This window comes from Patiria miniata, unplaced genomic scaffold, assembly GCF_015706575.1.
Source record: "Patiria miniata isolate m_02_andy unplaced genomic scaffold, ASM1570657v1 HiC_scaffold_3, whole genome shotgun sequence".
Taxonomy (NCBI): Eukaryota; Metazoa; Echinodermata; class Asteroidea; order Valvatida; family Asterinidae; genus Patiria; species Patiria miniata.
Window position 1 is genome coordinate 23,042,238 of NW_024037069.1, and position 21,685 is coordinate 23,063,922.

General features: G+C 46.0%; 2 protein-coding genes and 1 pseudogene across 2 annotated transcripts; all 3 read left to right on the forward strand.

Moving 5' to 3' along the window:
- Window positions 1-873: 873 nt before the first annotated feature.
- Window positions 874-5,630, forward strand: LOC119737643 (UDP-glucuronosyltransferase 2C1-like). Its single transcript, XM_038212128.1, has 5 exons — window positions 874-1,589; window positions 2,352-2,916; window positions 3,975-4,197; window positions 4,362-4,590; window positions 4,983-5,630. The coding sequence occupies exons 1-5, from the start codon at window positions 1,069-1,071 to the stop codon at window positions 5,257-5,259; spliced, it is 1,815 nt and encodes a 604-aa protein (XP_038068056.1). The 5' UTR covers window positions 874-1,068; the 3' UTR covers window positions 5,260-5,630.
- A 1,838-nt stretch (window positions 5,631-7,468) lies between these two features.
- Window positions 7,469-11,837, forward strand: LOC119737644 (UDP-glucuronosyltransferase 2C1-like). Its single transcript, XM_038212129.1, has 5 exons — window positions 7,469-9,214; window positions 9,561-10,125; window positions 10,479-10,701; window positions 10,874-11,102; window positions 11,492-11,837. The coding sequence occupies exons 1-5, from the start codon at window positions 8,694-8,696 to the stop codon at window positions 11,766-11,768; spliced, it is 1,815 nt and encodes a 604-aa protein (XP_038068057.1). The 5' UTR covers window positions 7,469-8,693; the 3' UTR covers window positions 11,769-11,837.
- Window positions 11,838-14,596: 2,759 nt separating this feature from the next.
- On the forward strand, window positions 14,597-20,714 carry LOC119738649 (annotated as a pseudogene).
- Window positions 20,715-21,685: the final 971 nt, after the last annotated feature.

Below are 21,685 nucleotides of genomic sequence, written 5' to 3' on the forward strand. Positions count from 1 at the left end.
GTCCACCATTTAGCCAGGCCCATTCTGCCTTGACTACTGGAAATAAAACTGTACATGACCCATTATTTTGAATAGGATATTTCACATATTATATTCAAGTCAATCTATAAGCGAAGCGTCTCTGGATGGGATAGAAGCCACCATTCCTATCAATCGGCCATATTGAATTCCCAGCATGCATTGTAGTTAGTTGGGTGGCCATACGTTTTAGTATCAAGTAAGTATACATGCATGATAGGTATGGGCAAAGAAAATATTGTTTTCTATCCAAAAATGCACACACTGACGGCGGAACCGGGGGGGGGGGGGGCATGGGGTCATTCTCAGCCCCCCGCCACCCCCTCTCCACTTTTTCCACTGGGGGGCACTCTTGACAGGTACCAAATTAGTGTATAATGGGTAAACATTAAAAAATTATAAGTTCTGCAGTCTACTGTCTCTGGAAATAACAGGATCCAATGATGATCGAAAGCGATCAATCATCGGGAAGGCTTAATACCGCAGTTGACATGGTATATTAAAGAGGCACAAAAGGGGGGGGCAGGCAGGGTGTAACATTCCCCGAAATGAAAAAAAATGACGCCCCCTATCATCAAATGGAACATATATTCATGGTTTAATACACACCATATTGACCTCAGGTAGAAGTTTATAAGAGGGATCACCGAATTTCATACCGATCAGCCAAAGCGTTCAGGAGTAATTATAATAAGCTTCATTGTGGGGGCGGGGGCAATCCCTGATACTACGCAGTGTTAACGTTAAAACGGTTACCTGCATCTAAAATATATTTAACTACTGATTACGAAAAGTAATCTCCTTTTTTTACTCACAGTGATGTAACAAAGAAATTAACACCATTAAAGGTTTACCACCTCCGGTGGTACGGGTACCAGCATCTGGTCTGCATGGCCCATGGACAATAGGGGTATTGGCGTGTTCAAGAGGATGGTTCAAGAGGATGTGGACGTCGTGCATAGTTGCATTAAAAAAGGATAGTGATTTTGAAGTTGCATCGGTGAAGAGAAAAACCAGCAAAAGCTGGTGATACCGATTTTTTTTTCAACCATGGGGAAACAAAAAGTTGTATTTTTGCTTGTGGCTATGTGGCTTCTTGCGGCCAATGGACAAAGCACGGGTGGCGATTCAACCGAGGCCAGCGGAAACAACGGACCAACAAGCCGCGTACAAGGCAAACTGGACCGGGTCATTGCCGCCCGGTTCGAAAGTGAAGTCTCCGGGCTGCGCGATCGGGCCTCGTTCGCCTCCGATGCGCCGGGCCTAGCGGGCGGAGGCCCGTCGTTGTCCGCGGCCAACGGCACCTCTAAACGGATCCTGATCGTGGACTGTATGATGGACGGGAGTCACACGCACATCCAGCGGATCACGGCCAGGGAACTGGCCTCCAGGGGCCACAATGTCACCTGGCTGACGACAAAGGAGCTTCTCTACTGGCCCACGGAAGAAGACAAAAAGCTGATTAATTTCAGGTTGTTCAATTCGCCCATGGCCTATTTCGAGAATAAGCAAAAAATCCTGGATTACTGGACGCGTAAGAGTCTAAGCGGGGAAATGTCGACTTTTTCTTGGTAAGTATTGAGTTTAAGTAGTCTGCTGCTTGAGTTTTGTTGTTGTAGTAATACCTACGTTATTCAATTAATAATCCTCCGAAGTATAGACATTGGCATATTGAGGGATCGCCAGTGGGACTGAATGGATAAACTCAGTTGGTATAGGGCGCCCGCATGGTATTCCAAAAGTCTTGAGTTCTAGTTTCGTTTAACCCTAAAAGGGCCGGGTTATTTTGACCATCTCTCAGCCGGGGAGGGGATCTCGGCCATCGAGTGACGAAAAATTTTGAAACTCAGTACATGCATAGAGCAACTCTTCCTAAACATACCCAAGAAATTTCATGACTATAGGTCAAAGGGTTTTGGAATTATGGGTAATTAATTATTCATATGTACCAATGGCAATTCTGCTCTGTGTACACGACGTTTATGGGAAAATTCAGTTTTCATGTTCTTGGTATCAAAAGATGCGCCAAGCTGGAGGCTAAAAAGTCATAACAGCTCGGGTCAAGAATAATTTTTTTTTAAAGGCAATCGCGGAAAATGTTGAGGTCCGCCCCCCTCAACCCTTTTAGGGTTAAGTAGTTTTGGTTCATCTGGAAATTTACGAAATGAATGGTTTACTGTAACAACTTTCATTACAATGCTTTAGGCATACCTGCTGTAAATAAATGTAAAGGAATGGTTTATAAAATAAGCATCAGAAACTTCTAATTCTGCATCAGAAGATTTTCACATAAATCTTTCCACCTGAAAACGGCCTTACTTCTTTTCCATCAGGTATGCGAAGATGTGGCTAGGAAGGCCGGACGACGAAGTCAAACGCATTTTTGAAGCAGTGGAAGGCCTTATGAGAATTGTTTTCCAAGAAACGGATTACGATGAGCTCCGTGCAGCCAACTTTGATCTGGTCCTTTGCGAAGTCATGTTTCCGGCGTGTAGCTCGGTGGCCCACGACATCCTTAAGGTGCCGTTCATCAACACCGTTAACGGTGGCTTTCTGGGCACACGGTACAGCCGCTGGGCCAAGCAGCCCAGCCCTTTAGCCTACGTCCCCGAGTTCGTCACCGGGTACACAGACATCATGTCGTTCCCCCAGCGAGTCAAGAATTACCTGATATCGGCCGCCACGCTGCTCATCTACGACTACGTTCTGTTTGCCGGCGTGGACCGGGCCCGGGCCGAGGCCGGCCTGGACACCCGGATGGGCACCAGAGAGATCGTGGCCCGCTCCGAACTCTTCATCCTCAACTGGGATTTTCACATCGAGTTTCCCAGACCAATTTCTCCCAACACGATTCTGATCGGTGGGCTGACAATTGGTCCGCCCAAACCATTGCCGCAGGTACAGTCAGTCAGCAACACCCGTCTTTCTTTGCACACAATTACAGCTTAAATTGCATATTTTTCTACGTAAATTCTGATGACACTTTAAAACACATGATGGCAAGTGGTTGGGTTTTATAGCTAGTTCGCATGCATCGGTGGAGTGAGAATCCTGTTCTAGGTTCGAATCCAAAGAGTGGCGCACCAAAGGGGGGGGTCAATCTTTGTCAATTTTTGTTAATTCTTTTGTGCTTAATTTTTTTTGTACTCCCACGATTTAATCTTGGTGATAGGCCTATGTATATATAATGTTGGTGATATGTATGTGGCCTAATTTCGGGTAGTATAATAGGGGTGTAAGTGGCGCTACCAACGTCAAAAAAGTCCGCCCCCCCCCCAAAAAAAAAAAAAAAAACCCTTCTTTTTTTTCTGCGGCCAAAAATTTTGGGCAAAATGTTTTGTAAAAAATAATAACTTCTAAAAAAATTGAAAAAAAAATTGTGAGGCCCCCCCAAAAAGCCAAATCCTGGGTGCGCCACTGAATCCCAACCCATAACCGTATTTTATATCTAAGTTTTGGCTCAGCCTATTTTTATGAAAACCATTAAGAGCCCAGTCTTAGGCGTGCAACACAATCATGTTTAAAATGTTCAGGTTATTTAATGTTTTAAACAAGCTCCTAAATAAAAGTATAAACTTGCCAGGCGCGGATCCAGAGGGGATATTTGGGGGTCAACTCCCCCCCCCCCCCAATCTCTGTTTTTTTTCATAGAAATATCTGACAAATAATGTGAACCCCCCCCCCCTGCTCTGACTGGGTTAGGGGGATATTTGTACACTATTCTGTAATATAGTGTTGATGATCATTGGGTTTGAATAGCGCCCCCATCGAAAGTACGAGCCTCTCCCCCCCCCCCCCTATTGATTTTACGGAAGCCAAGTGTCCACAGAAAAAAAAACTGTCCACATTTGAGAATTGTTTTGCGGATGACCCCCCCCCCCCCCGCAAAGAAATGCTGGATCCGCCCCTGCTTGCTTCTGTTTCGACCGTCTATTTTTTCCGTATGCTCTTCCTAGGTTTTCGAAGATTTCATCCAGGGTTCAGGCGAGCACGGGGTGGTCATTTTCTCCGTGAGCACACTCCTACACGTCATGGACATGGACATGGCGGAAATGATCGCAGCGGCCCTGGCCAAACTGCCCCAGCGGGTCATCTGGAAGTACCTCGGCGAGGAGAGGCCCGGAGCACTCGGTAACAACACCATGATCGTGCCGTGGATCTCGCAGAAGGACTTGATGGGTGAGTGTGCATGGCCAATATAGGGGCTGAGGGAACATCTATAAATAACAGCACTGAGTTTCGGGGGAACTTCAGGAGTGATCATCTTCCAAGGCAATTGTCGCCCATCCTGATTTTAACTGATTATTTTAATGCTTATCGTTATTTTGTTTGCCTTGACTCAGCGCACGAGAAGACCCGTCTATTGATCTACCACGGCGGCTTGAACGGAGGCTACGAGGCCATGTACTACGGCGTGCCCATTTTGGGGATTCCCCTGTTCACGGATCAGGTGGACGATCTGGTTCGGCTCAAGTATCACGTGGGCATGGCTGACTACTTCCCCAAGGGGGTGCGAGGTCTGACGTCGGAGCAGCTCTACCAGGGGATCAGAAGAGTCTTGGATGACCCGTCGTAAGTCATGATCACAGAGTCAAGTTTTAAGATTAAAGATTACCAAAATTCACCTTTTTCTAGCATAATCCAGACGTCATCTACGTTGTATTAGAAGCGTAAAAAAAATCTAGAAGTAGAAGAGTTCTTGGCGAATTACAGTTTTGATAGATTATCGTTCGACTTCACTTTTCTTGATTTATTTGGATGGATCTTTAGATCTTTGCAAAACTTTGATCAGTTATGCTTTTTCGGGTCAAAAACGACATATCTTACTCTTCCGTAGGTAAGACCTAATCATGTCTGTGTATGTTCAGGAGGAGATAACCCACCCCGATTGATGCAGACACTGATACACATCTGTAAGTAAGTAAGTAAGCATTTTCCCTTTCGTCTTGTTTGTACATTGACAGATACCAAGAGAATGCCACGCGAGCGTCGGGCAAGTTACGGGACTCACAGAGCGAGCGAGGCGTGACGGAGGGCTTGCCCTTAGCACGGACCGCCCGCTGGATCGAGTACGCCATGGAACACGGTACGGCGCATCTACAGACGAAACAGGACAGCCTCGCCTGGTACCAGCACATCCTACTCGATGTCACGTGTATTTACGTAGCGGCGATCGGAGCTGTTCTATGGGCCTTGAATAAATTATGCTGTTGTTGTTGTCGTAGACAAAAGCAGGGATAAGAGTTGAATCGTCGTACTTGGCTGGTACGGGAATGTGTGAATTATAACTGATCCAGCAGTAAATCAGTCAGTCATGTGCCATTATACCTGATTGTATTACTATTAGCCTTCGATCTCGCTTCTCAATCACTGATGAGAAAAATCTGCAAAGTTCAGACACTACGTTTAGATGAAAAAATTACTGAAATTGCTCAATCTGTTCAAAGAATATCACTATTTAAACGTAATGACCCTAAAAAAGTCGTCGGATGAACCAAATTTAACTTAAATGGCGTAAGAGTATAGACTCTCTCTATGCATATGGATTCAACCTCGTCCCCAGTGCTTACTTTATTTCCAACCACGTTTCCAGTAGTAAAACCTGGATAGGAAACTTTCCTCCTGTATCCCGATTCGATACCGCAATTGGCTAGAAATGGATTTATATCGTGTACTTGGTGGTGTTTTTCACAACGTGCATTACGTGTTTTCGCGATCATTCGTCCATGCCTTCTCGAAAATATTAATTTCTTTCCAATTTGTTAATATTAATATGAAATAAGATACTGCATGTTGTCTCGTTAAGATCTTAACAGTTTAATTGAAATAAAATGGTGTTTTAACTCAGAGTAATGAATCAGTCTTAACGGCCGTTTCAAACCTTGCAGAGTCATGACCTTGATGATGCGCAGGTGACTGGTCACGCAAAATCCAACCAATCAGAGCTGAATTTATCAGAGTATCCCAGCGTCCTGTTTGCAGGGGGGGGGGGGGGGGGGTACGAGCGAAGCCATACTCCCGCTGCGACGAATTGATTCTGTTTTTACCCCAGACACCGCATACAAAAACAAACGCAAATGTAACGCACTGGCAGGCACCAGACTACTTCTCATTTTCATACGTGTTCACAATTCTTGCACATGTAAATGATCCAATACAAGGGTGAGAGAGCAGGTAGTGGCGGGCGTGTACTGCTCAACACCCTGGGGACGAAGTTGATATGGATTTCATTTTATAGTCTGGTTCCCGCTCCCATAATATGGGGACCGGTAGCTAGTTACCATTTAAAGCCATTCGCTCGTACCCCCCGCCCTGCAAACAGGACGCTGGGATACTCTGATGAGCTTCACAGAATCTTGTGAAGGAAATGGCCTATGACCTATGTATAAAGCATCTTGCTGCAGCTGTTCGAGACCGCAGTTAGACAATGTGCACAAATGCTATCCGAAAACTTCCCATAGAATTGCCGAATTCCATACCGGATGTGATTTCTGTTTCATTGCGGACCATGTGGACAAAATTTTTAGCGTCGCATAATGCAATCCGACCGTTCGTGATTCGAAACGAAGTCTGAGCGAGTGACGGGAATTGTAAATTTACAACACAGATAAGTTTTACAGAATTTCCTACATTATTACGCTTTTTAACGAGAAAAAACATCTCTAAACTGGAATAAAAGAGTAATGAATCAGTCTTAACGGCCGTTTTAAACCTTGCAGAGTCACGACCTTGATGACGCGCATGTCACTGGTCACGCAAAATCCAACCAATCAGAGCGCGAATTCATCAGAGTATCCCAGCGTCCTGGGCCCAATTTCACGGCGCTGCTTAGCACAAAAATGTGCTTAGCACAAAAATAGTCTGGCTTATAAAAGCAGGTAACCAGCCAAAACTCCACGTGATGTATATTGCTCGTGATCAGTATTCAGCTGTTGTTTGCTTAGCATGAAAATCACATGGAGTTTCGGCTGGTAACCTACTTTTATAAACCAGACTTTTTTTGTGCTAAGCAAAATAAGTTTGTGCTTAGCAGCGCCATGAAATTGGCCCCTGTTTGCAGGGCAGGGGGTACGAGCGAATTAAAGCCATTGATCGGATTACCTGAGCGCGTGCGCAGTATGATTTCGTATTTTTAAAAATGTTTACAGCTTTGCGCAATGATGACAGCTAAACACATGACTATAAAATAAGTGCGAGTGCACAAGAAGCTCTGGCGATGATGCGACGCCGACGGCACGGAGCACCGTCGTTTGGTCAATTTCATTTTCTCCTTCTGGATAACTTCCAACTACCGTAATACCACGTGACTATCACATTACTGCACATATTTAGCCTCCATTTACAAAAGTTTAATAAACAACTGTATGAATTGTTCGTTGTGTTTTTTTTTAATTAACATTTGGTAGTTATATTTTATGGGAAACTTAGGTGGCTCGTTTTTGGTCAATTATTTTCCGGGGACAGACATATGCAAAATAGACGCGCATGCGCATCGACCGATACAAAAACCGCCTTCCGAAAACTTTCGCGAAGAGTGCAATTACTGACGACAGCATATGGCACTTGCTCATTTTTTTTTCAAATATTTTTGGTCAATTTTCGAGGACAGACAGACAGCCAGACCGACAGACCGATAACCAAGCGACATGAAGAAGCTCCTGCCAAAGCTTAAAACCCTACTCTTATACCCTAATAAGTAGGCAAAATCGCCATAGTGTCTCCACAAAGACAACTTTCAAGCATTTCAACTGCATAAGCAGTGCCACTCTCTTCATATTGATAGTTGCCAAAGACGCTTTAGAATTGAGCGAAAATCTAAACGATTCTTCGTAATTACACGTACTTGTACATCACCACACATGGTGGCCGCCATGTTTACAGTGCGGCAACCCAGTTGCATTATGGGTGTATCTTACTAGTCCTGCATATAATTTGCAAACATTTGAAGTCGTAAGGACAACAGAGGGACCAGGGAATCATGTCAACATCCACCCCTCCGCCTGCTTTGTAAATCCAGGATCCGTCAATGATTCAGCAAACGAACCACCCACATCTTGTTTGGTTAAAAAAAGAAGGTGCCTCCATATTTTGCCGTCTGCAAACACGGACAAAATCATGTACACATTATGTCAAATATCACCTGAATAAATCCCTTTCATCTTATTGGCGGTTGGTTGATCACGTGTCATTGAATTATTCTTCCCAACCCACGGCCCGGTCGCACCCCACTGCAAAAAGGAAGACCACTCTAGGCCCTCGGCAACGTGTCAGTTCCTCATTACAAGATTATTTTATATATTTAATATATTAACTCTTCCAAGCAAGGATATTCCAGTCATATTTTGAAACACTGCCTTTCTCATGTAAAGGCAGTATACTTGCAATAAAAAAAATCGGTATTCCGACCTTGAAAGCACCCGTCGATGTTCAAATACAGCCACAAAATATGCCGGTTAATTTAATCTGAAACGAAGCCTTGACCTGCATTTGAAGTCCCGCACTACTTCATTTAATATGTTATCCTCGCTTTATAGTATACATGGTTATTTAATGGCGTGTAGTGATTTTGCGTTATTTTTATTCGGTAGGCTCTTGAGTATGCAGTGATTATGAAGTTATAGAGCAAAACCCGACATTAAAAATACGCTCTTGATACAAATTTTGTTTTTTCAGTCATGGGAAAACAAAAAGTAGTGTTTTTTCTTGTCGCTATGTGGCTTCTTACGGCCAATGGACAAAGCACGGGTGGCGATTCAACCGAGGCTAGCGGAAACAACGGACCAACACGCCGCGTAAATGGCAAACTGGACCTGGTCACTGCCGCCCGGTTCGAAAGTGAAGTCTCCGGGCTGCGCGATCGGGCCTCGTCCGCCTCCGATGCGCCGGGCCTAGCGAGCGGAGGCCCGTCGTTGTCCGCGGCCAAGGGCACCTCTAAACGGATCCTGATCGTGGACTGTTTGCTGGACGGGAGTCACACGCACATCCAGCGGACCATGGCCAGGGAGCTGGCCTCCAGGGGCCACAATGTCACCTGGCTGACGACAAAGGAGCTTCTCTACTGGCCCACGGAAGAAGACAAAAAGCTGATCAATTTCAGGTTGCTCGGTTCGCCCATGGCCTATTTCGAGAATAAGCAAAGAAACCTGGATTACTGGACGCGTAAGAGTCTAAGCGGGGAACTGTCGTCTTTTTCTTGGTAAATACGCATTTTAAGTATATTTGTTGTAGTAATACCTACGTAATCATCCTGTACTACTAGACATTGACGTAGTGGGGGATCGCCAGTGGGACTGAACAAATAAACTCAGTTGTTAGGGCGCCGGCATGGTATTCCAAAGGTCTTGAGTTCTAGTTCCGTTTCAGTCATTCTGGTTCATCTGGACATTTACTTCCATAACAATGCTTAAAACCTACCTGCTGTAAATATAAAATGTAAATGAAATTAGTATCATAATCTTCTAATTCTACATCAGAAGATTTTCAGAGAAATTTTTCCATCTGACAAGCCTGAGCCTTACTTCTTTTTACCAACTTGTCATCAGGTATGCGAAGATGTGGCTAGGAAGGCCGGACGACCAAGTCCAACACATTTTCGACGGAGTGGCTAGCCTGATGAGAATGTTATTCCAGTCAACGGATTTCGATGAGCTCCGTGCAGCCAACTTTGATCTGGTCCTTTGCGAAGTCATGTTTCCGGCGTGTAGCTCGGTGGCCCACGACATCCTTAAGGTGCCGTTCATCAACACCGTTAACGGCGGCTTTCTGGGCACACGGTACAGCCGCTGGGCCAAGCAGCCCAGCCCTTTAGCCTACGTCCCCGAGTTCGTCACCGGGTACACAGACATCATGTCGTTCCCCCAGCGAGTCAAGAATTACCTGATATCGGCCGCCACGCTGCTCATCTACGACTACGTCCTGTTTGCCGGTGTGGACCGGGCCCGGGCCGAGGCCGGCCTGGACACCCGGATGGGCACCAGAGAGATCGTGGCCCGCTCCGAACTCTTCATCCTCAACTGGGATTTTCACATCGAGTTTCCAAGACCGATTTCTCCAAATACGATTCTGATAGGTGGGCTGACAATTGGTCCTCCAAAACCATTGCCGCAGGTACAGTCAACAACCATCTTCCTGACCCTTTGCACATCGCAAAGAACCCAATTTTCGCACCACAGAGCATCCAGAATCAAAAAAAAAATAATTCAGGGCCCTTGAGTGGGCCGCGAACCCCACACCGTAATATTTTGGGCCACTTTTTGCATTGGGGGACCCATGGAGGTGTTTTTATTCCTCCATGGGGGACCACAATTTTTGTTGGCCCCTCAAAAAATTGTGTTTTGGATCAGCCCTTGATTTCCAGTCCCTAACTTCATCCCAATGTATTCCTAACAAGTTCCTAAATAAGAGTAACTTGCATCTGTGTTTAACTGTGTATTTTGTCCGCATGTTCTTCCTCTTCCTAGGTTTTCGAAGATTTCATCCAGGGTTCAGGCGAGCACGGGGTGGTCATTTTCTCCGTGAGCACACTGCTACACGTCATGGACATGGATATGGCGGAAATGATCGCAGCGGCCCTGGCCAAACTGCCCCAGCGGGTCATCTGGAAGTACCTCGGCGAGGAGAGGCCCGGAGCACTCGGTAACAACACCATGATCGTGCCGTGGATCTCGCAGAAGGACTTGATGGGTGAGTGGGCATTGCCATAGGAGGCCAATGGTGGCTGAGGGAGCATCTTTACATAACAGCAGTGGGTTTCGGGGGGACTTCAGGAGTGATCATCTTCCAAGGCAATTGTCGCCCATCCTGATTTTCACTGATTGTTTTAATGCTTATCGTTATTTTGTTTGCCTTGTCTCAGCGCACGAGAAGACCCGTCTATTGATCTACCACGGTGGCTTGAACGGAGGCTACGAGGCCATGTACTACGGCGTGCCCATTTTGGGGATTCCCCTGTTCACGGATCAGGTGGACGACATGGTCCGGCTCAAGTATCACGTGGGCATGGCTGACTACTTCCCCAAGGGGGTGCGAGGTCTGACGTCGGAGCAGCTCTACCAGGGGATCAGAAGAGTCTTGGATGACCCGTCGTAAGTCATGATCCAAGAGTCAAGTCTAAAGTTTAAAGATTACCAAAATTCACCTTTTTCTAGCATAATCCAGACGTCATCTACATTGTATTGAGCGTAAAAAAAATCTAGAAGTAGAAGAGTTCTTTGCGAATTACAGTTTTGATAGATTATCGTTCCTCTTCACTTTTCTTTATTCATTGGGATGGATCTATAGATCTTTGCAAAACTTTTATCAGTTATACTTTTTCGGGTCAAAGCCGACATATCTTACTCTTCCGTAGGTAAGACCTAATCATGTCTGTGTATGTCCAAGAGGAGATAACCCATCCCGATTTATGCTGACACTGATACACATCTGTAATAAGTAAGTAAGCATTTTCCCTTTCGTCTTGTTTGTACATCGACAGATACCGAGAGAATGCCACGCGAGCGTCGGGCAAGTTACGGGACTCACAGAGCGAGCAAGGCGTGACGGAGGGCTTGCCCTTAGCACGGACCGCCCGCTGGATCGAGTACGCCATGGAACACGGTACGGCGCATCTACAGACGAAACAGGACAGCCTCGCCTGGTACCAGCACATCCTACTCGATGTCGCGTGTATTTACGTAGCGGCGATCGGAGCTGTTTTATGGGCCTTGAATAAATTATGCTGTTGTTGTTGTCGTAGACAAAAGCAGGGATAAGAGCTTAATCGTCGTACTTGGCTGCAGCGGCGGCGGAACGGGTTTGAAACTGGGGGGGGGGGCATCACCCAAAAGGGGCACTTGCAAACCCGTGCTGAAATGTCGACACGTTTTTTTCACCTGACACTTGGTCTCCGTAATATCAAATAGTAGGGGGGGGGGGGGGGGGGGGGGGGGGGGGGGGGGGGGGGGGGGGTGCTGGTACCATCTTCAAACATAGGGGGCGCTCTTCAAAACCAACGATTATATGCTAAATATGCATTATGTGCCCTTTTTCAGGCCGTATTGTATGGGTTTTGGGACTTGGTTTTCATATTCCTCGTTTATATCAAAAATATCTATACCATTATTGGGATATGGTTACTTCTGAGAAATAGTACGATACTTAAGGGCACTTTTGTTGTATCTTGAGGGGGCACTTTACTGTTAGAGGGGGCACATTTATGGCCGCAAAAGGGGCACTTGAGAAAATCTGGGGGGGGGGGGCAAATGCCCCCCCCCCCAGCCCCCCCCCCCCCGGTTCCGCCGCCCTTGCTTGGCTGGTACGGGAATGAGAGAATAATAACTGAACCAGCGGTAAATCAGTCAGCCATGTGTCATGTGCCATTATACCTGATTGTATTAGCCTTCTCGCTTCTCAATCACTGATGAGAAAAATCTGCAAAGTTCAGAAACTACTTTTAGATGAAAAAAATATTGAAATTGCTCAATCTGTTCAAAGAATATCACTATTTAAACGTAATGACCCTAAAAAAGGCATCGCATGAACCCTTTAACTTAAATGGCGTAAGAGTAGACTCTCTCTATGCATATGGATTCAACCTCGTCCCGAGTGCTTACTTTATTTCCAACACGTTTTCAGTAGTAAACCCTGGATAGGAAACTTTCCTCCTGTATCCCGATTCGATACCGCAATTGACTAGAAATGGATTTATATCGTGTACTTGGTGGTGTTATTCACAACGTGCATTACGTGTTTTCGCGATCATTCGTCCATGCCTTCTCGAAAATATTAATTTCTTTCCAATTTGTTCATATTAATATGAAATATGATACTGCATGTTGTCTCGTTAAGATCGTAACAGTTTAATTGAAATACAATGGTGTTTTAACTCACGCCATGCTCGCGCTGCGATGAATTGATTCTGTTTTTATCCCAGATACCGCATACAAAAACAAACTCAAATGTAACGCACTGGCAGGCACATCCGCTATGGAACGTGTGCATTTCTATATGAAGTTTTCGGATTGCACTGATTTGCGCACATTGTTTAGCTGCGGTCTTGAACAGCTAGGGAGTGGAGCCAGATGCTTTATACCATGGAGGTAGAATTAGATTCTAACTCCATGTTTATACATAGGTCATAGGCCACTTCCTTCACAAGATTCTGTGAAGCTCATGAGAGTATACCAGCGTCCTGTTGGCAGGGCGGGGATACAAGCGAATTGGCGATGATGCGACGCCGATGGCACATAATAATGGATCACCGTCGTTTGGTCAATTTTCATTTTCTCCTTCTGGATAATGTCCAACTACCGTAATACCACGTGACTATCACATTACTGCACATATTTAGGCTCCATTTACAAAGTTTCATAAACAACTATATGAATTGTTCTTTGTGTTTTTTAGAATAAAAATGTGGTAGTTATATTTCATGGGAAACTTAGGTGGCTCGTTTTTGGTCAATTATTTTCCGGGGACAGACATATGCAAAATAGACGCGCATGCGCATCGACCGATACAAAATTCCGCCTTCCGAAAACTTTCGCCAAGAGTGCAATTACTGACGACGGCATATGGCACTTGCTCATTTTTTTTGTCAAATGTTTTTGGTCAATTTTCGAGGACAGACAGACAGCCAGACCGACAGACCGATAACCAAGCGACATGAAGAAGCTCCTGCCAGAGCTTAAAAACCTACTCTTACCCTAATCAGTAGGCAAAATCGCCATAGTACGTGTCTCCACGAAGGCAACTTTCAAGCATTTCAACTGCATAGGTTTCAAATACTGAAAAGCAGTGCCACTCTCTTCATATTGATAGTTGCCAGAGACACTTTAGAATTGAGCGAAAATCTAAACGATTCTTCGTAATTATACTTGTACATCTCACCACACATAGTGGCCGCCATGTTTACAGTGCGGCAACCCAGTTGCATTATGGGTGTATCTTACTAGTCCTGCATATAATTTACAAACATTTTACGTCGTAAGGACAACAGAGGGACCAGGGAATCATGTCAACATCCACCCCTCCGCCTGCTTTGTAAATCCAGGATCCGTCAATGATTCAGCAAACGAACCACCCACATCTTGTTTGGTTAAAAAAAGAAGGTGCCTCCATATTTTGCCGTCTGCAAACACGGACAAAATCATGTACACATTATGTCAAATATCACCTGAATAAACCCCTTTCATCTTATTGGCGGTTGGTTGATCACGTGTCATTGAATTATTCTTCCCAACCCACGGCCCGGTCGCACCCCACTGCAAAAAGGAAGACCCCTCTAGGCCCTCGGCACCGTGTCAGTTCCTTATTACAAGATTATTTTATATATTAAATATATTAATCCTTCCAAGGAAGGATATTCCAGTCATATTTTGAAACACTGCAGCCTTTCCCATGTAAAGGCAGTATACTTGCAATAAAAAAAATCGGTCTTCAGACCTTGAAAGTACCCGTCGATGTTCAAATACAGCCACAAAATATGCCGGTTAGTTTAATCTGAAACGAAGCCTTGAACCTGCACATGAAGTCCCGCACTACTTTATGTTATCCTCACTTTATAGTATACATGGTTATTTAATGGCGTGTAGTGATTTCGCGTTATTTTTTACTTCGGTAGGCTCTTGAGTATGCAGTGATTATGAAGTTATAGAGCAAAACCCGACATTAAAAATACGCTCTTAATCCAAATTTTGTTTTTATCAGTCATGGGAAAACAAAAAGTAGTGTTTTTTCTTGTCGCTATGTGGCTTCTTACGGCCAATGGACAAAGCACATGTGGCGATTCAACCGAGGCTAGCGGAAACAACGGACCAACACGCCGCGTAAATGGCAAACTGGACCTGGTCACTGCCGCCCGGTTCGAAAGTGAAGTCTCCGGGCTGCGCGATCGGGCCTCGTCCGCCTCCGATGCGCCGGGCCTAGCGAGCGGAGGCCCGTCGTTGTCCGCGGCCAAGGGCACCTCTAAACGGATCCTGATCGTGGACTGTATGATGGACGGGAGTCACACGCACATCCAGCGGACCATGGCCAGGGAACTGGCCTCCAGGGGCCACAATGTCACCTGGCTGACGACAAAGGAGCTTCTCTACTGGCCCACGGAAGAAGACAAAAAGCTGATCAATTTCAGGTTGCTCGATTCGCCCATGGCCTATTTCGAGAATACGCAAAGAAGCCTGGATTACTGGACGCGTAAGAGTCTTAGCGGGGAACTGTCGTCTTTTTCTTGGTAAATACGCATTTTAAGTATATTTGTTGTAGTAATACCTATGTAATCATCCTGTACTACTAGACGTAGTGGAGGATCGCCAGTGGGACTGAACAAATAAACTCAGTTGTTAGGGCGCCGGTGTGGACGGTAATTCTGTCCCCCGGTAAAAGTGTCCGGGGGACAGAATTACCTAGGTAAAAGTGTCCCCCCCCCCACCCCTGTCCCGTTAATTCTGTCCCCCTCCAGGTAATTCTGTCCCCTCCAGTTAATTCTGTCCCCCCTGGTTTTGCACGCATCAAGGGCGGATCCAGGGGGGGGGGCCAAAGGGGGCCATGGCCCCCCCCAAAAAGGAAACCAATTTTTTTTTTATATGTGACATCGCAAAAAAGGCAGGCAATGAGTACACCACCATCTTTTCCTCAAAAAAACATTGGTTAAAGTGGTCAGAAATTGCCTCAGATCGCACCACAGAGCATCTAGAATCCAAAATTTTTTCGGGGCCCTTAAGCGGGCCCCGAACCTCACGCCGTAATTTTTGGACCCACTTTTTTGGAGGACCAAAATTGTTTTGGCCCCCCAAAATTGTGTTCTGGATCCGCCCTTGGCACGCATAAGTTGTTATATAGATGTATTATAATAAATTCAGCGCACAGGTATACATTTTTAGATTTTTCCACCCTTCATCAATAATTATCAAAATGAAATTAACGTTTAGATGTTAATCAACCGACCTATATTTCTGCAAGAAGGCACGCGTAGTAATACTCAACCTATCGCTAGCGCGCGCACGCGCATCAGCCGCCGATACGCGTGTGACGGTCATGGCGGACTTCAATGAGGAGAATTGGCAAAATTATACGCGACACGGGTCACCGCGCCGCCAACCTCGTCCCCAGTGCTTACTTTATTTCCAACCGCGTTTCCAATAGTAAACCCTGGATAGGAAACTTTCTTCCTGTATCCTGATTGGATACCGCAATTGGCTGGTAATGGATTTTTATCGTGTACTTGGTGCTATATATTCACAACGTGCAGTACGTGTTTCATCGCGATCATTCGTCCACGCCTTCTCGAAAATACTAATTTCCTTTCCAATTTGCTCATATTAATATGAAATATGATACTGCATGTTGTCTCGATAAAGATCGTAACAGTTTGATTTCAAAAATCGTGTTTTCGTCACTCACGCCGTGCTCACGCTGCTACGAATTGACTCTGTTTTTACCCCAGACACCGCATACAAAAACAAACGCTAATGTGTAACGCATATCCAGGCACCAGACTGTTCCTCATTTGCATACGTGTGCAAAAATCTTGCACGTGCAAATGATCCAATACCAGGGTGAGAGAGCAGGTAGTGGTGGGCGCGTACTGCTCAACACCCTGGGGACGAGGTTGCCGCGCCGCAGGCCTGCTGCTGGTGCACTGTTGTCCCCGTCCCCGGCCCCGGCCGCGGCCCTGGCGCGGCCCGTAGGTGCGGTACACTCGCGCGCACGCCCACCATGCAAATCGTTCGCTCCCGAAGTCGTCATCCAAACGGGAGTTGTGCTTTGACGTAAGCACCATTCCCGAATTTAGCAAGGCGCCGCGCAAAAACAGTTAATAACTTCACTAATATACAGTCTGGGTGCTAGACTTGTGACGTTGCAAGGGGACACATTTACCAGGGGGGACACATTTAACGTCATGCAGGGGGACAGATTTACCTAGAGGGGGACAGGTTTACCTAGGTAAAAGTGCCCCCCCCCCGGACAGATTTACCGGGTCACGACCCAATAGATCTGTCTGGGGGGAAACATTTACCAGGGGGGACAGAATTACCTGCCACACCGGCATGGTATTCCAAAGGTCTTGAGTTCTAGTTCCGTTTCAGTTGTTCTGGTTCATCTGGACATTTACTTCCATAACAATGCTTAAAACCTACCTGCTGTAAATATAAAATGTAAATAAATGGTTTATAAAATTAGTATCAGGATCTTCTCATTCTACATCAGAAGATTTTCAGAGAAATCTTTCCATCTGACAAGCCTGAGCCTTACTTCTTTTTACCAACTTGTCATCAGGTATGCGAAGATGTGGCTAGGAAGGCCGGACGACCAAGTCCAACACATTTTCGACGGAGTGGCTAGCCTTATGAGAATGTTATTCCAATCAACGGATTTCGATGAGCTCCGTGCAGCCAACTTTGATCTGGTCCTTTGCGAAGTCATGTTTCCGGCGTGTAGCTCGGTGGCCCACGACATCCTTAAGGTGCCGTTCATCAACACCGTTAACGGCGGCTTTCTGGGCACACGGTACAGCCGCTGGCCAAGCAGCCCAGCCCTTTAGCCTACGTCCCCGAGTTCGTCACCGGGTACACGGACATCATGTCGTTCCCCCAGCGAGTCAAGAATTACCTGATATCGGCCGCCACGCTGCTCATCTACGACTACGTTCTGTTTGCCGGCGTGGACCGGGCCCGGGCCGAGGCCGGTCTGGACACCCGGATTGGCACCAGAGAGATCGTGGCCCGCTCCGAACTCTTCATTCTCAACTGGGATTTTCACATCGAGTTTCCCAGACCGATTTCTCCCAATACGATTCTGATAGGTGGGCTGACAATTGGTCCTCCAAAACCATTGCCGCAGGTACAGTCAACAACCTTCCTGACCCTTTGCACATCGTAAAGAACCCAATTTTCTTAAGTGACGTAGCAATAAAAGCAGGCACTACGTAGACTACATTCTTTTCCTTAAAAAAAAATGGTTAAAGTGGTCAGAAATTGCTTCAGATCGCACCACAGAGCATCCAGAATAAGAAAAAAAATTAATATTCAGGGCCCTTGAGTGGGCCGCGTACCCCACACCGTAATATTTTGGGCTACTTTTTGCCTTGGGGGACCACAATTTTTGTTGGCCCCTCAAAAAATTGTGTTTTGGATCAGCCCTTGATTTCCAGTCCCTAACTTCATCCCAATGTATTCCTAACAAGTTCCTAAATAAGAGTAATTGCATCTGTGTTTAGCTGTGAATTTTGTCCGCATGTTCTTCCTCTTCCTAGGTTTTCGAAGATTTCATCCAGGGTTCAGGCGAGTACGGGGTGGTCATTTTCTCCGTGAGCACACTGCTACACGTCATGGACATGGATATGGCGGAAATGATCGCAGCGGCCCTGGCCAAACTGCCCCAGCGGGTCATCTGGAAGTACCTCGGCGAGGAGAGGCCCGGAGCACTCGGTAACAACACCATGATCGTGCCGTGGATCTCGCAGAAGGACTTGATGGGTGAGTGTACATGGCCATAGGAGGCCAATGGTGGCTGAGGGAACATCTTTACATAACAGCAGTGGGTTTCGGGGGGACTTCAGGAGTGATCATCTTACAAGGCAATTGTCGCCCATCCTGATTTTAACTGATTATGTTAATGCTTATCGTTATTTTGTTTGCCTTGACTCAGCGCACGAGAAGACCCGTCTATTGATCTACCACGGCGGCTTGAACGGAGGCTACGAGGCCATGTACTACGGCGTGCCCATTTTGGGGATTCCCCTGTTCACGGATCAGGTGGACGACATGGTCCGGCTCAAGTATCACGTGGGCATGGCCGACTACTTCCCCAAGGGGGTACGAGGTCTGACGTCGGAGCAGCTTTACCAGGGGATCAGAAGAGTCTTGGATGACCCATCGTAAGTCATGACCAGTGGCGCACCCAGGATTTGGCTGGGGGGGGGGGGGGGGGCTCACTAATTTTTTTAACAAAGTTGTCCAATTTTTTTAGCCACAGAAAAAAATATTTTGACGTTGGTTGCGCCACTTACACCCCTAGCCACATACATATCACCAGGTCAAATCGTGGGAATAAATCAAGCCCCCCTCCCCCCCCCCCCCCCCCCCCCCTGGTTGCGCCACTGGTCACGACATCAGAGCCAAGTCTATAGTGGCCAAATCTGATTTTTGTTTTCAGGTTTTATCTCTCTCAGACATTAGTAAATCGAGCAAAGCTTTTGGCGAATTAAAGTTTTGAATGTACATCGTTCTGCTTCATTTTTTCTTGATTGATTTGGATGGATCTACATCTTTTGCAAAATGTCACTCTTAAAAGTCTCAGGTCAGTTCGAATCGGACCCGGGTCATACTCGACCCCGACCTGGGTCAGATTCAACCTGGACCTGGGTCAGATACAACTCGGACTCAGGTCAGATTCGACCGGGACCCGGACCCAGGTCATATTCGACCCAGAAGCTGCTCATTTTCGACCCGGACCTGGGTCATATTTGACCCGGACCCGGGTCAGACTCGACCCTGGTCTGGACCCTGGTCAGATTCGACCCACACTCAGGTCAGATTCAACCTGGACCCCGGTCAGATTCGACTCGGACCCGGGTCAGATTCAACCTGGACCCGGGTCAGATTCAATCTGGACCCAGATTAGATTCAACCCGGACCCGGATTAGATTCAACCCGGACCCGGATTAGATTCAACCCGGGCCAAAGTCAGATTCAACTCCTACCCGAGTCAGCTTTGACCCTGACCCGGGTCAGATTTGATCAGTTGCATTTTTTTTCTGGTTAAAATGACACTTATCTGAGTCACTTTTCCTGGCTATTTGTGGACCCGGTGAAGTATCAGGTTTAATCTGACCAGGATTCAGTGTTGAATCTGACCCTGTAGTTTTATAGAGTGTCTGTATGGATGACTGTTTCTTTTTGGAAAATACCAGCCTTTTTTTTATTACCCGGGAACAGTTCTCTTAATCCTCGGTCTAATGCCAGTATATTGGGTGTTTCTTCATCCCTTATAGGTAGGTAAGACCAAATCATGTCTTGCATGTCCAGGAGGAAATAACCCATCCCAATTGATGCAGACACTGATACACATATGTAAGTAAGTAAGCATTTTTTCCCCTTTCGTCTCGTTTTTTACATCGACAGATACCGAGAGAATGCCAAGCAAGCGTCGGGCAAGTTACGGGACTCACAGAGCGAGCAAGGCGTGACGGAGGGCTTGCCCTTAGCACGGACCGCCCGCTGGATCGAGTACGCCATGGAACACGGTACGGCGCATCTACAGACGAAACAGGACAGCCTCGCCTGGTACCAGCACATCCTACTCGATGTCGCGTGTATTTACGTAGCGGCGATCGGAGCTGTTCTATGGGCCTTGAATAAATTATGCTGTTGTTGTTGTCTTAGACAAAAGCAGGGATAAGAGCCTAATCATAGTTACTTAGGCTCAATCACAAATTCTAATGAAAAGAATCTGAAAAAAATTCTAATCGTGTTCTTTAATTATTGCAATTTATAAATCATACTAGTTAACGCCTAAATCAAATTGTAGTATGAGGTTTAGACATTCACGTGTGCAGAGCCACGATACGAACGTCTCATATATCGAAGCGTGAAATTGTATGCTACCCAGCGCTGGCCAATCGTAGTCGACTTTAGAAACTTTGACGTCATTTCGTTCAGAAAATGCGGACTAAACTGTTGATTGGTCCATTTGGATGCATTTGTTTTGGTCATATAATACAATTTTCGTTGCCCCCCCCCCCCCCCCGGTGCCTCCCCCAACCCCACACACACAAAATCCGGAAATTCCCTTGTCAAGGAAGTGGTGTTTTAAATTTTTTTTTTTTTTGAGAAATCGATCTGGATGATTATTTGTGACCTAACTTAACCTTTTACGACTTTTTGAAATGTGAATAAATTGATAAGAAAAAAGAGCGGCCACTAGCGTCAAAATAGGTCGAGCCCCCGTAGGTTAATAATGCCAGGTATGTTGCTTTCTGTCGATTTGGAAAAGGCTTTCGATTCCGTTTCACCTGATGTTATTTATAGGGTTTTAGAGAATTTTAACTTTGGACCATCAAATCACAAGATGGATTCAAAATAGTCATGCATGGTTAATGGATTTCTTTCAGAATCCTTTGTTATTGAGCAAGGGTGTGGGCTAGGTGATGGCAAAAGTCTGTATTTGTTGCTTTTATGTGCTGAGGCTTTGTCTGTGATGTTTGTAAATCACAAGAATGTTCAGGGTATTCACGTAGGCGATATGGAACTCCGAATGTCACAATTTGCTGATGACAGAGTGCTGAGAGGCCCACGTACAATGCAATTTGCCATTCTTAACCGATTTGCCAGCATGTCAGGGCTATGCGAGATAATGTTGACTATTGCACAGTGGTCTTGTATGGTTTTGGGAAGAGTGACTGTAGTGAAATCACTCCTAATGTCAAAGCTTACCTATTTTATTCTAACTATCCTCCGTGCAATATTGTTAATGATGTTAATGTTATGATATTTAATATTATCTGGAAAGGTAATGATCGAGTTATCCGAAACCAGATGATTCGTAATTATACTTCGGGGGGGGGGGAGGTCTCGGAGGGCTCCCCCCCCCCGAGTTTGTCATTTGGGGGGGGGGGATAAATTGTTATTTTAAGTACCACGATTTGACCTAGGTGATATGTATGTGGCCTATTTTCGAGTAGTATAATAGG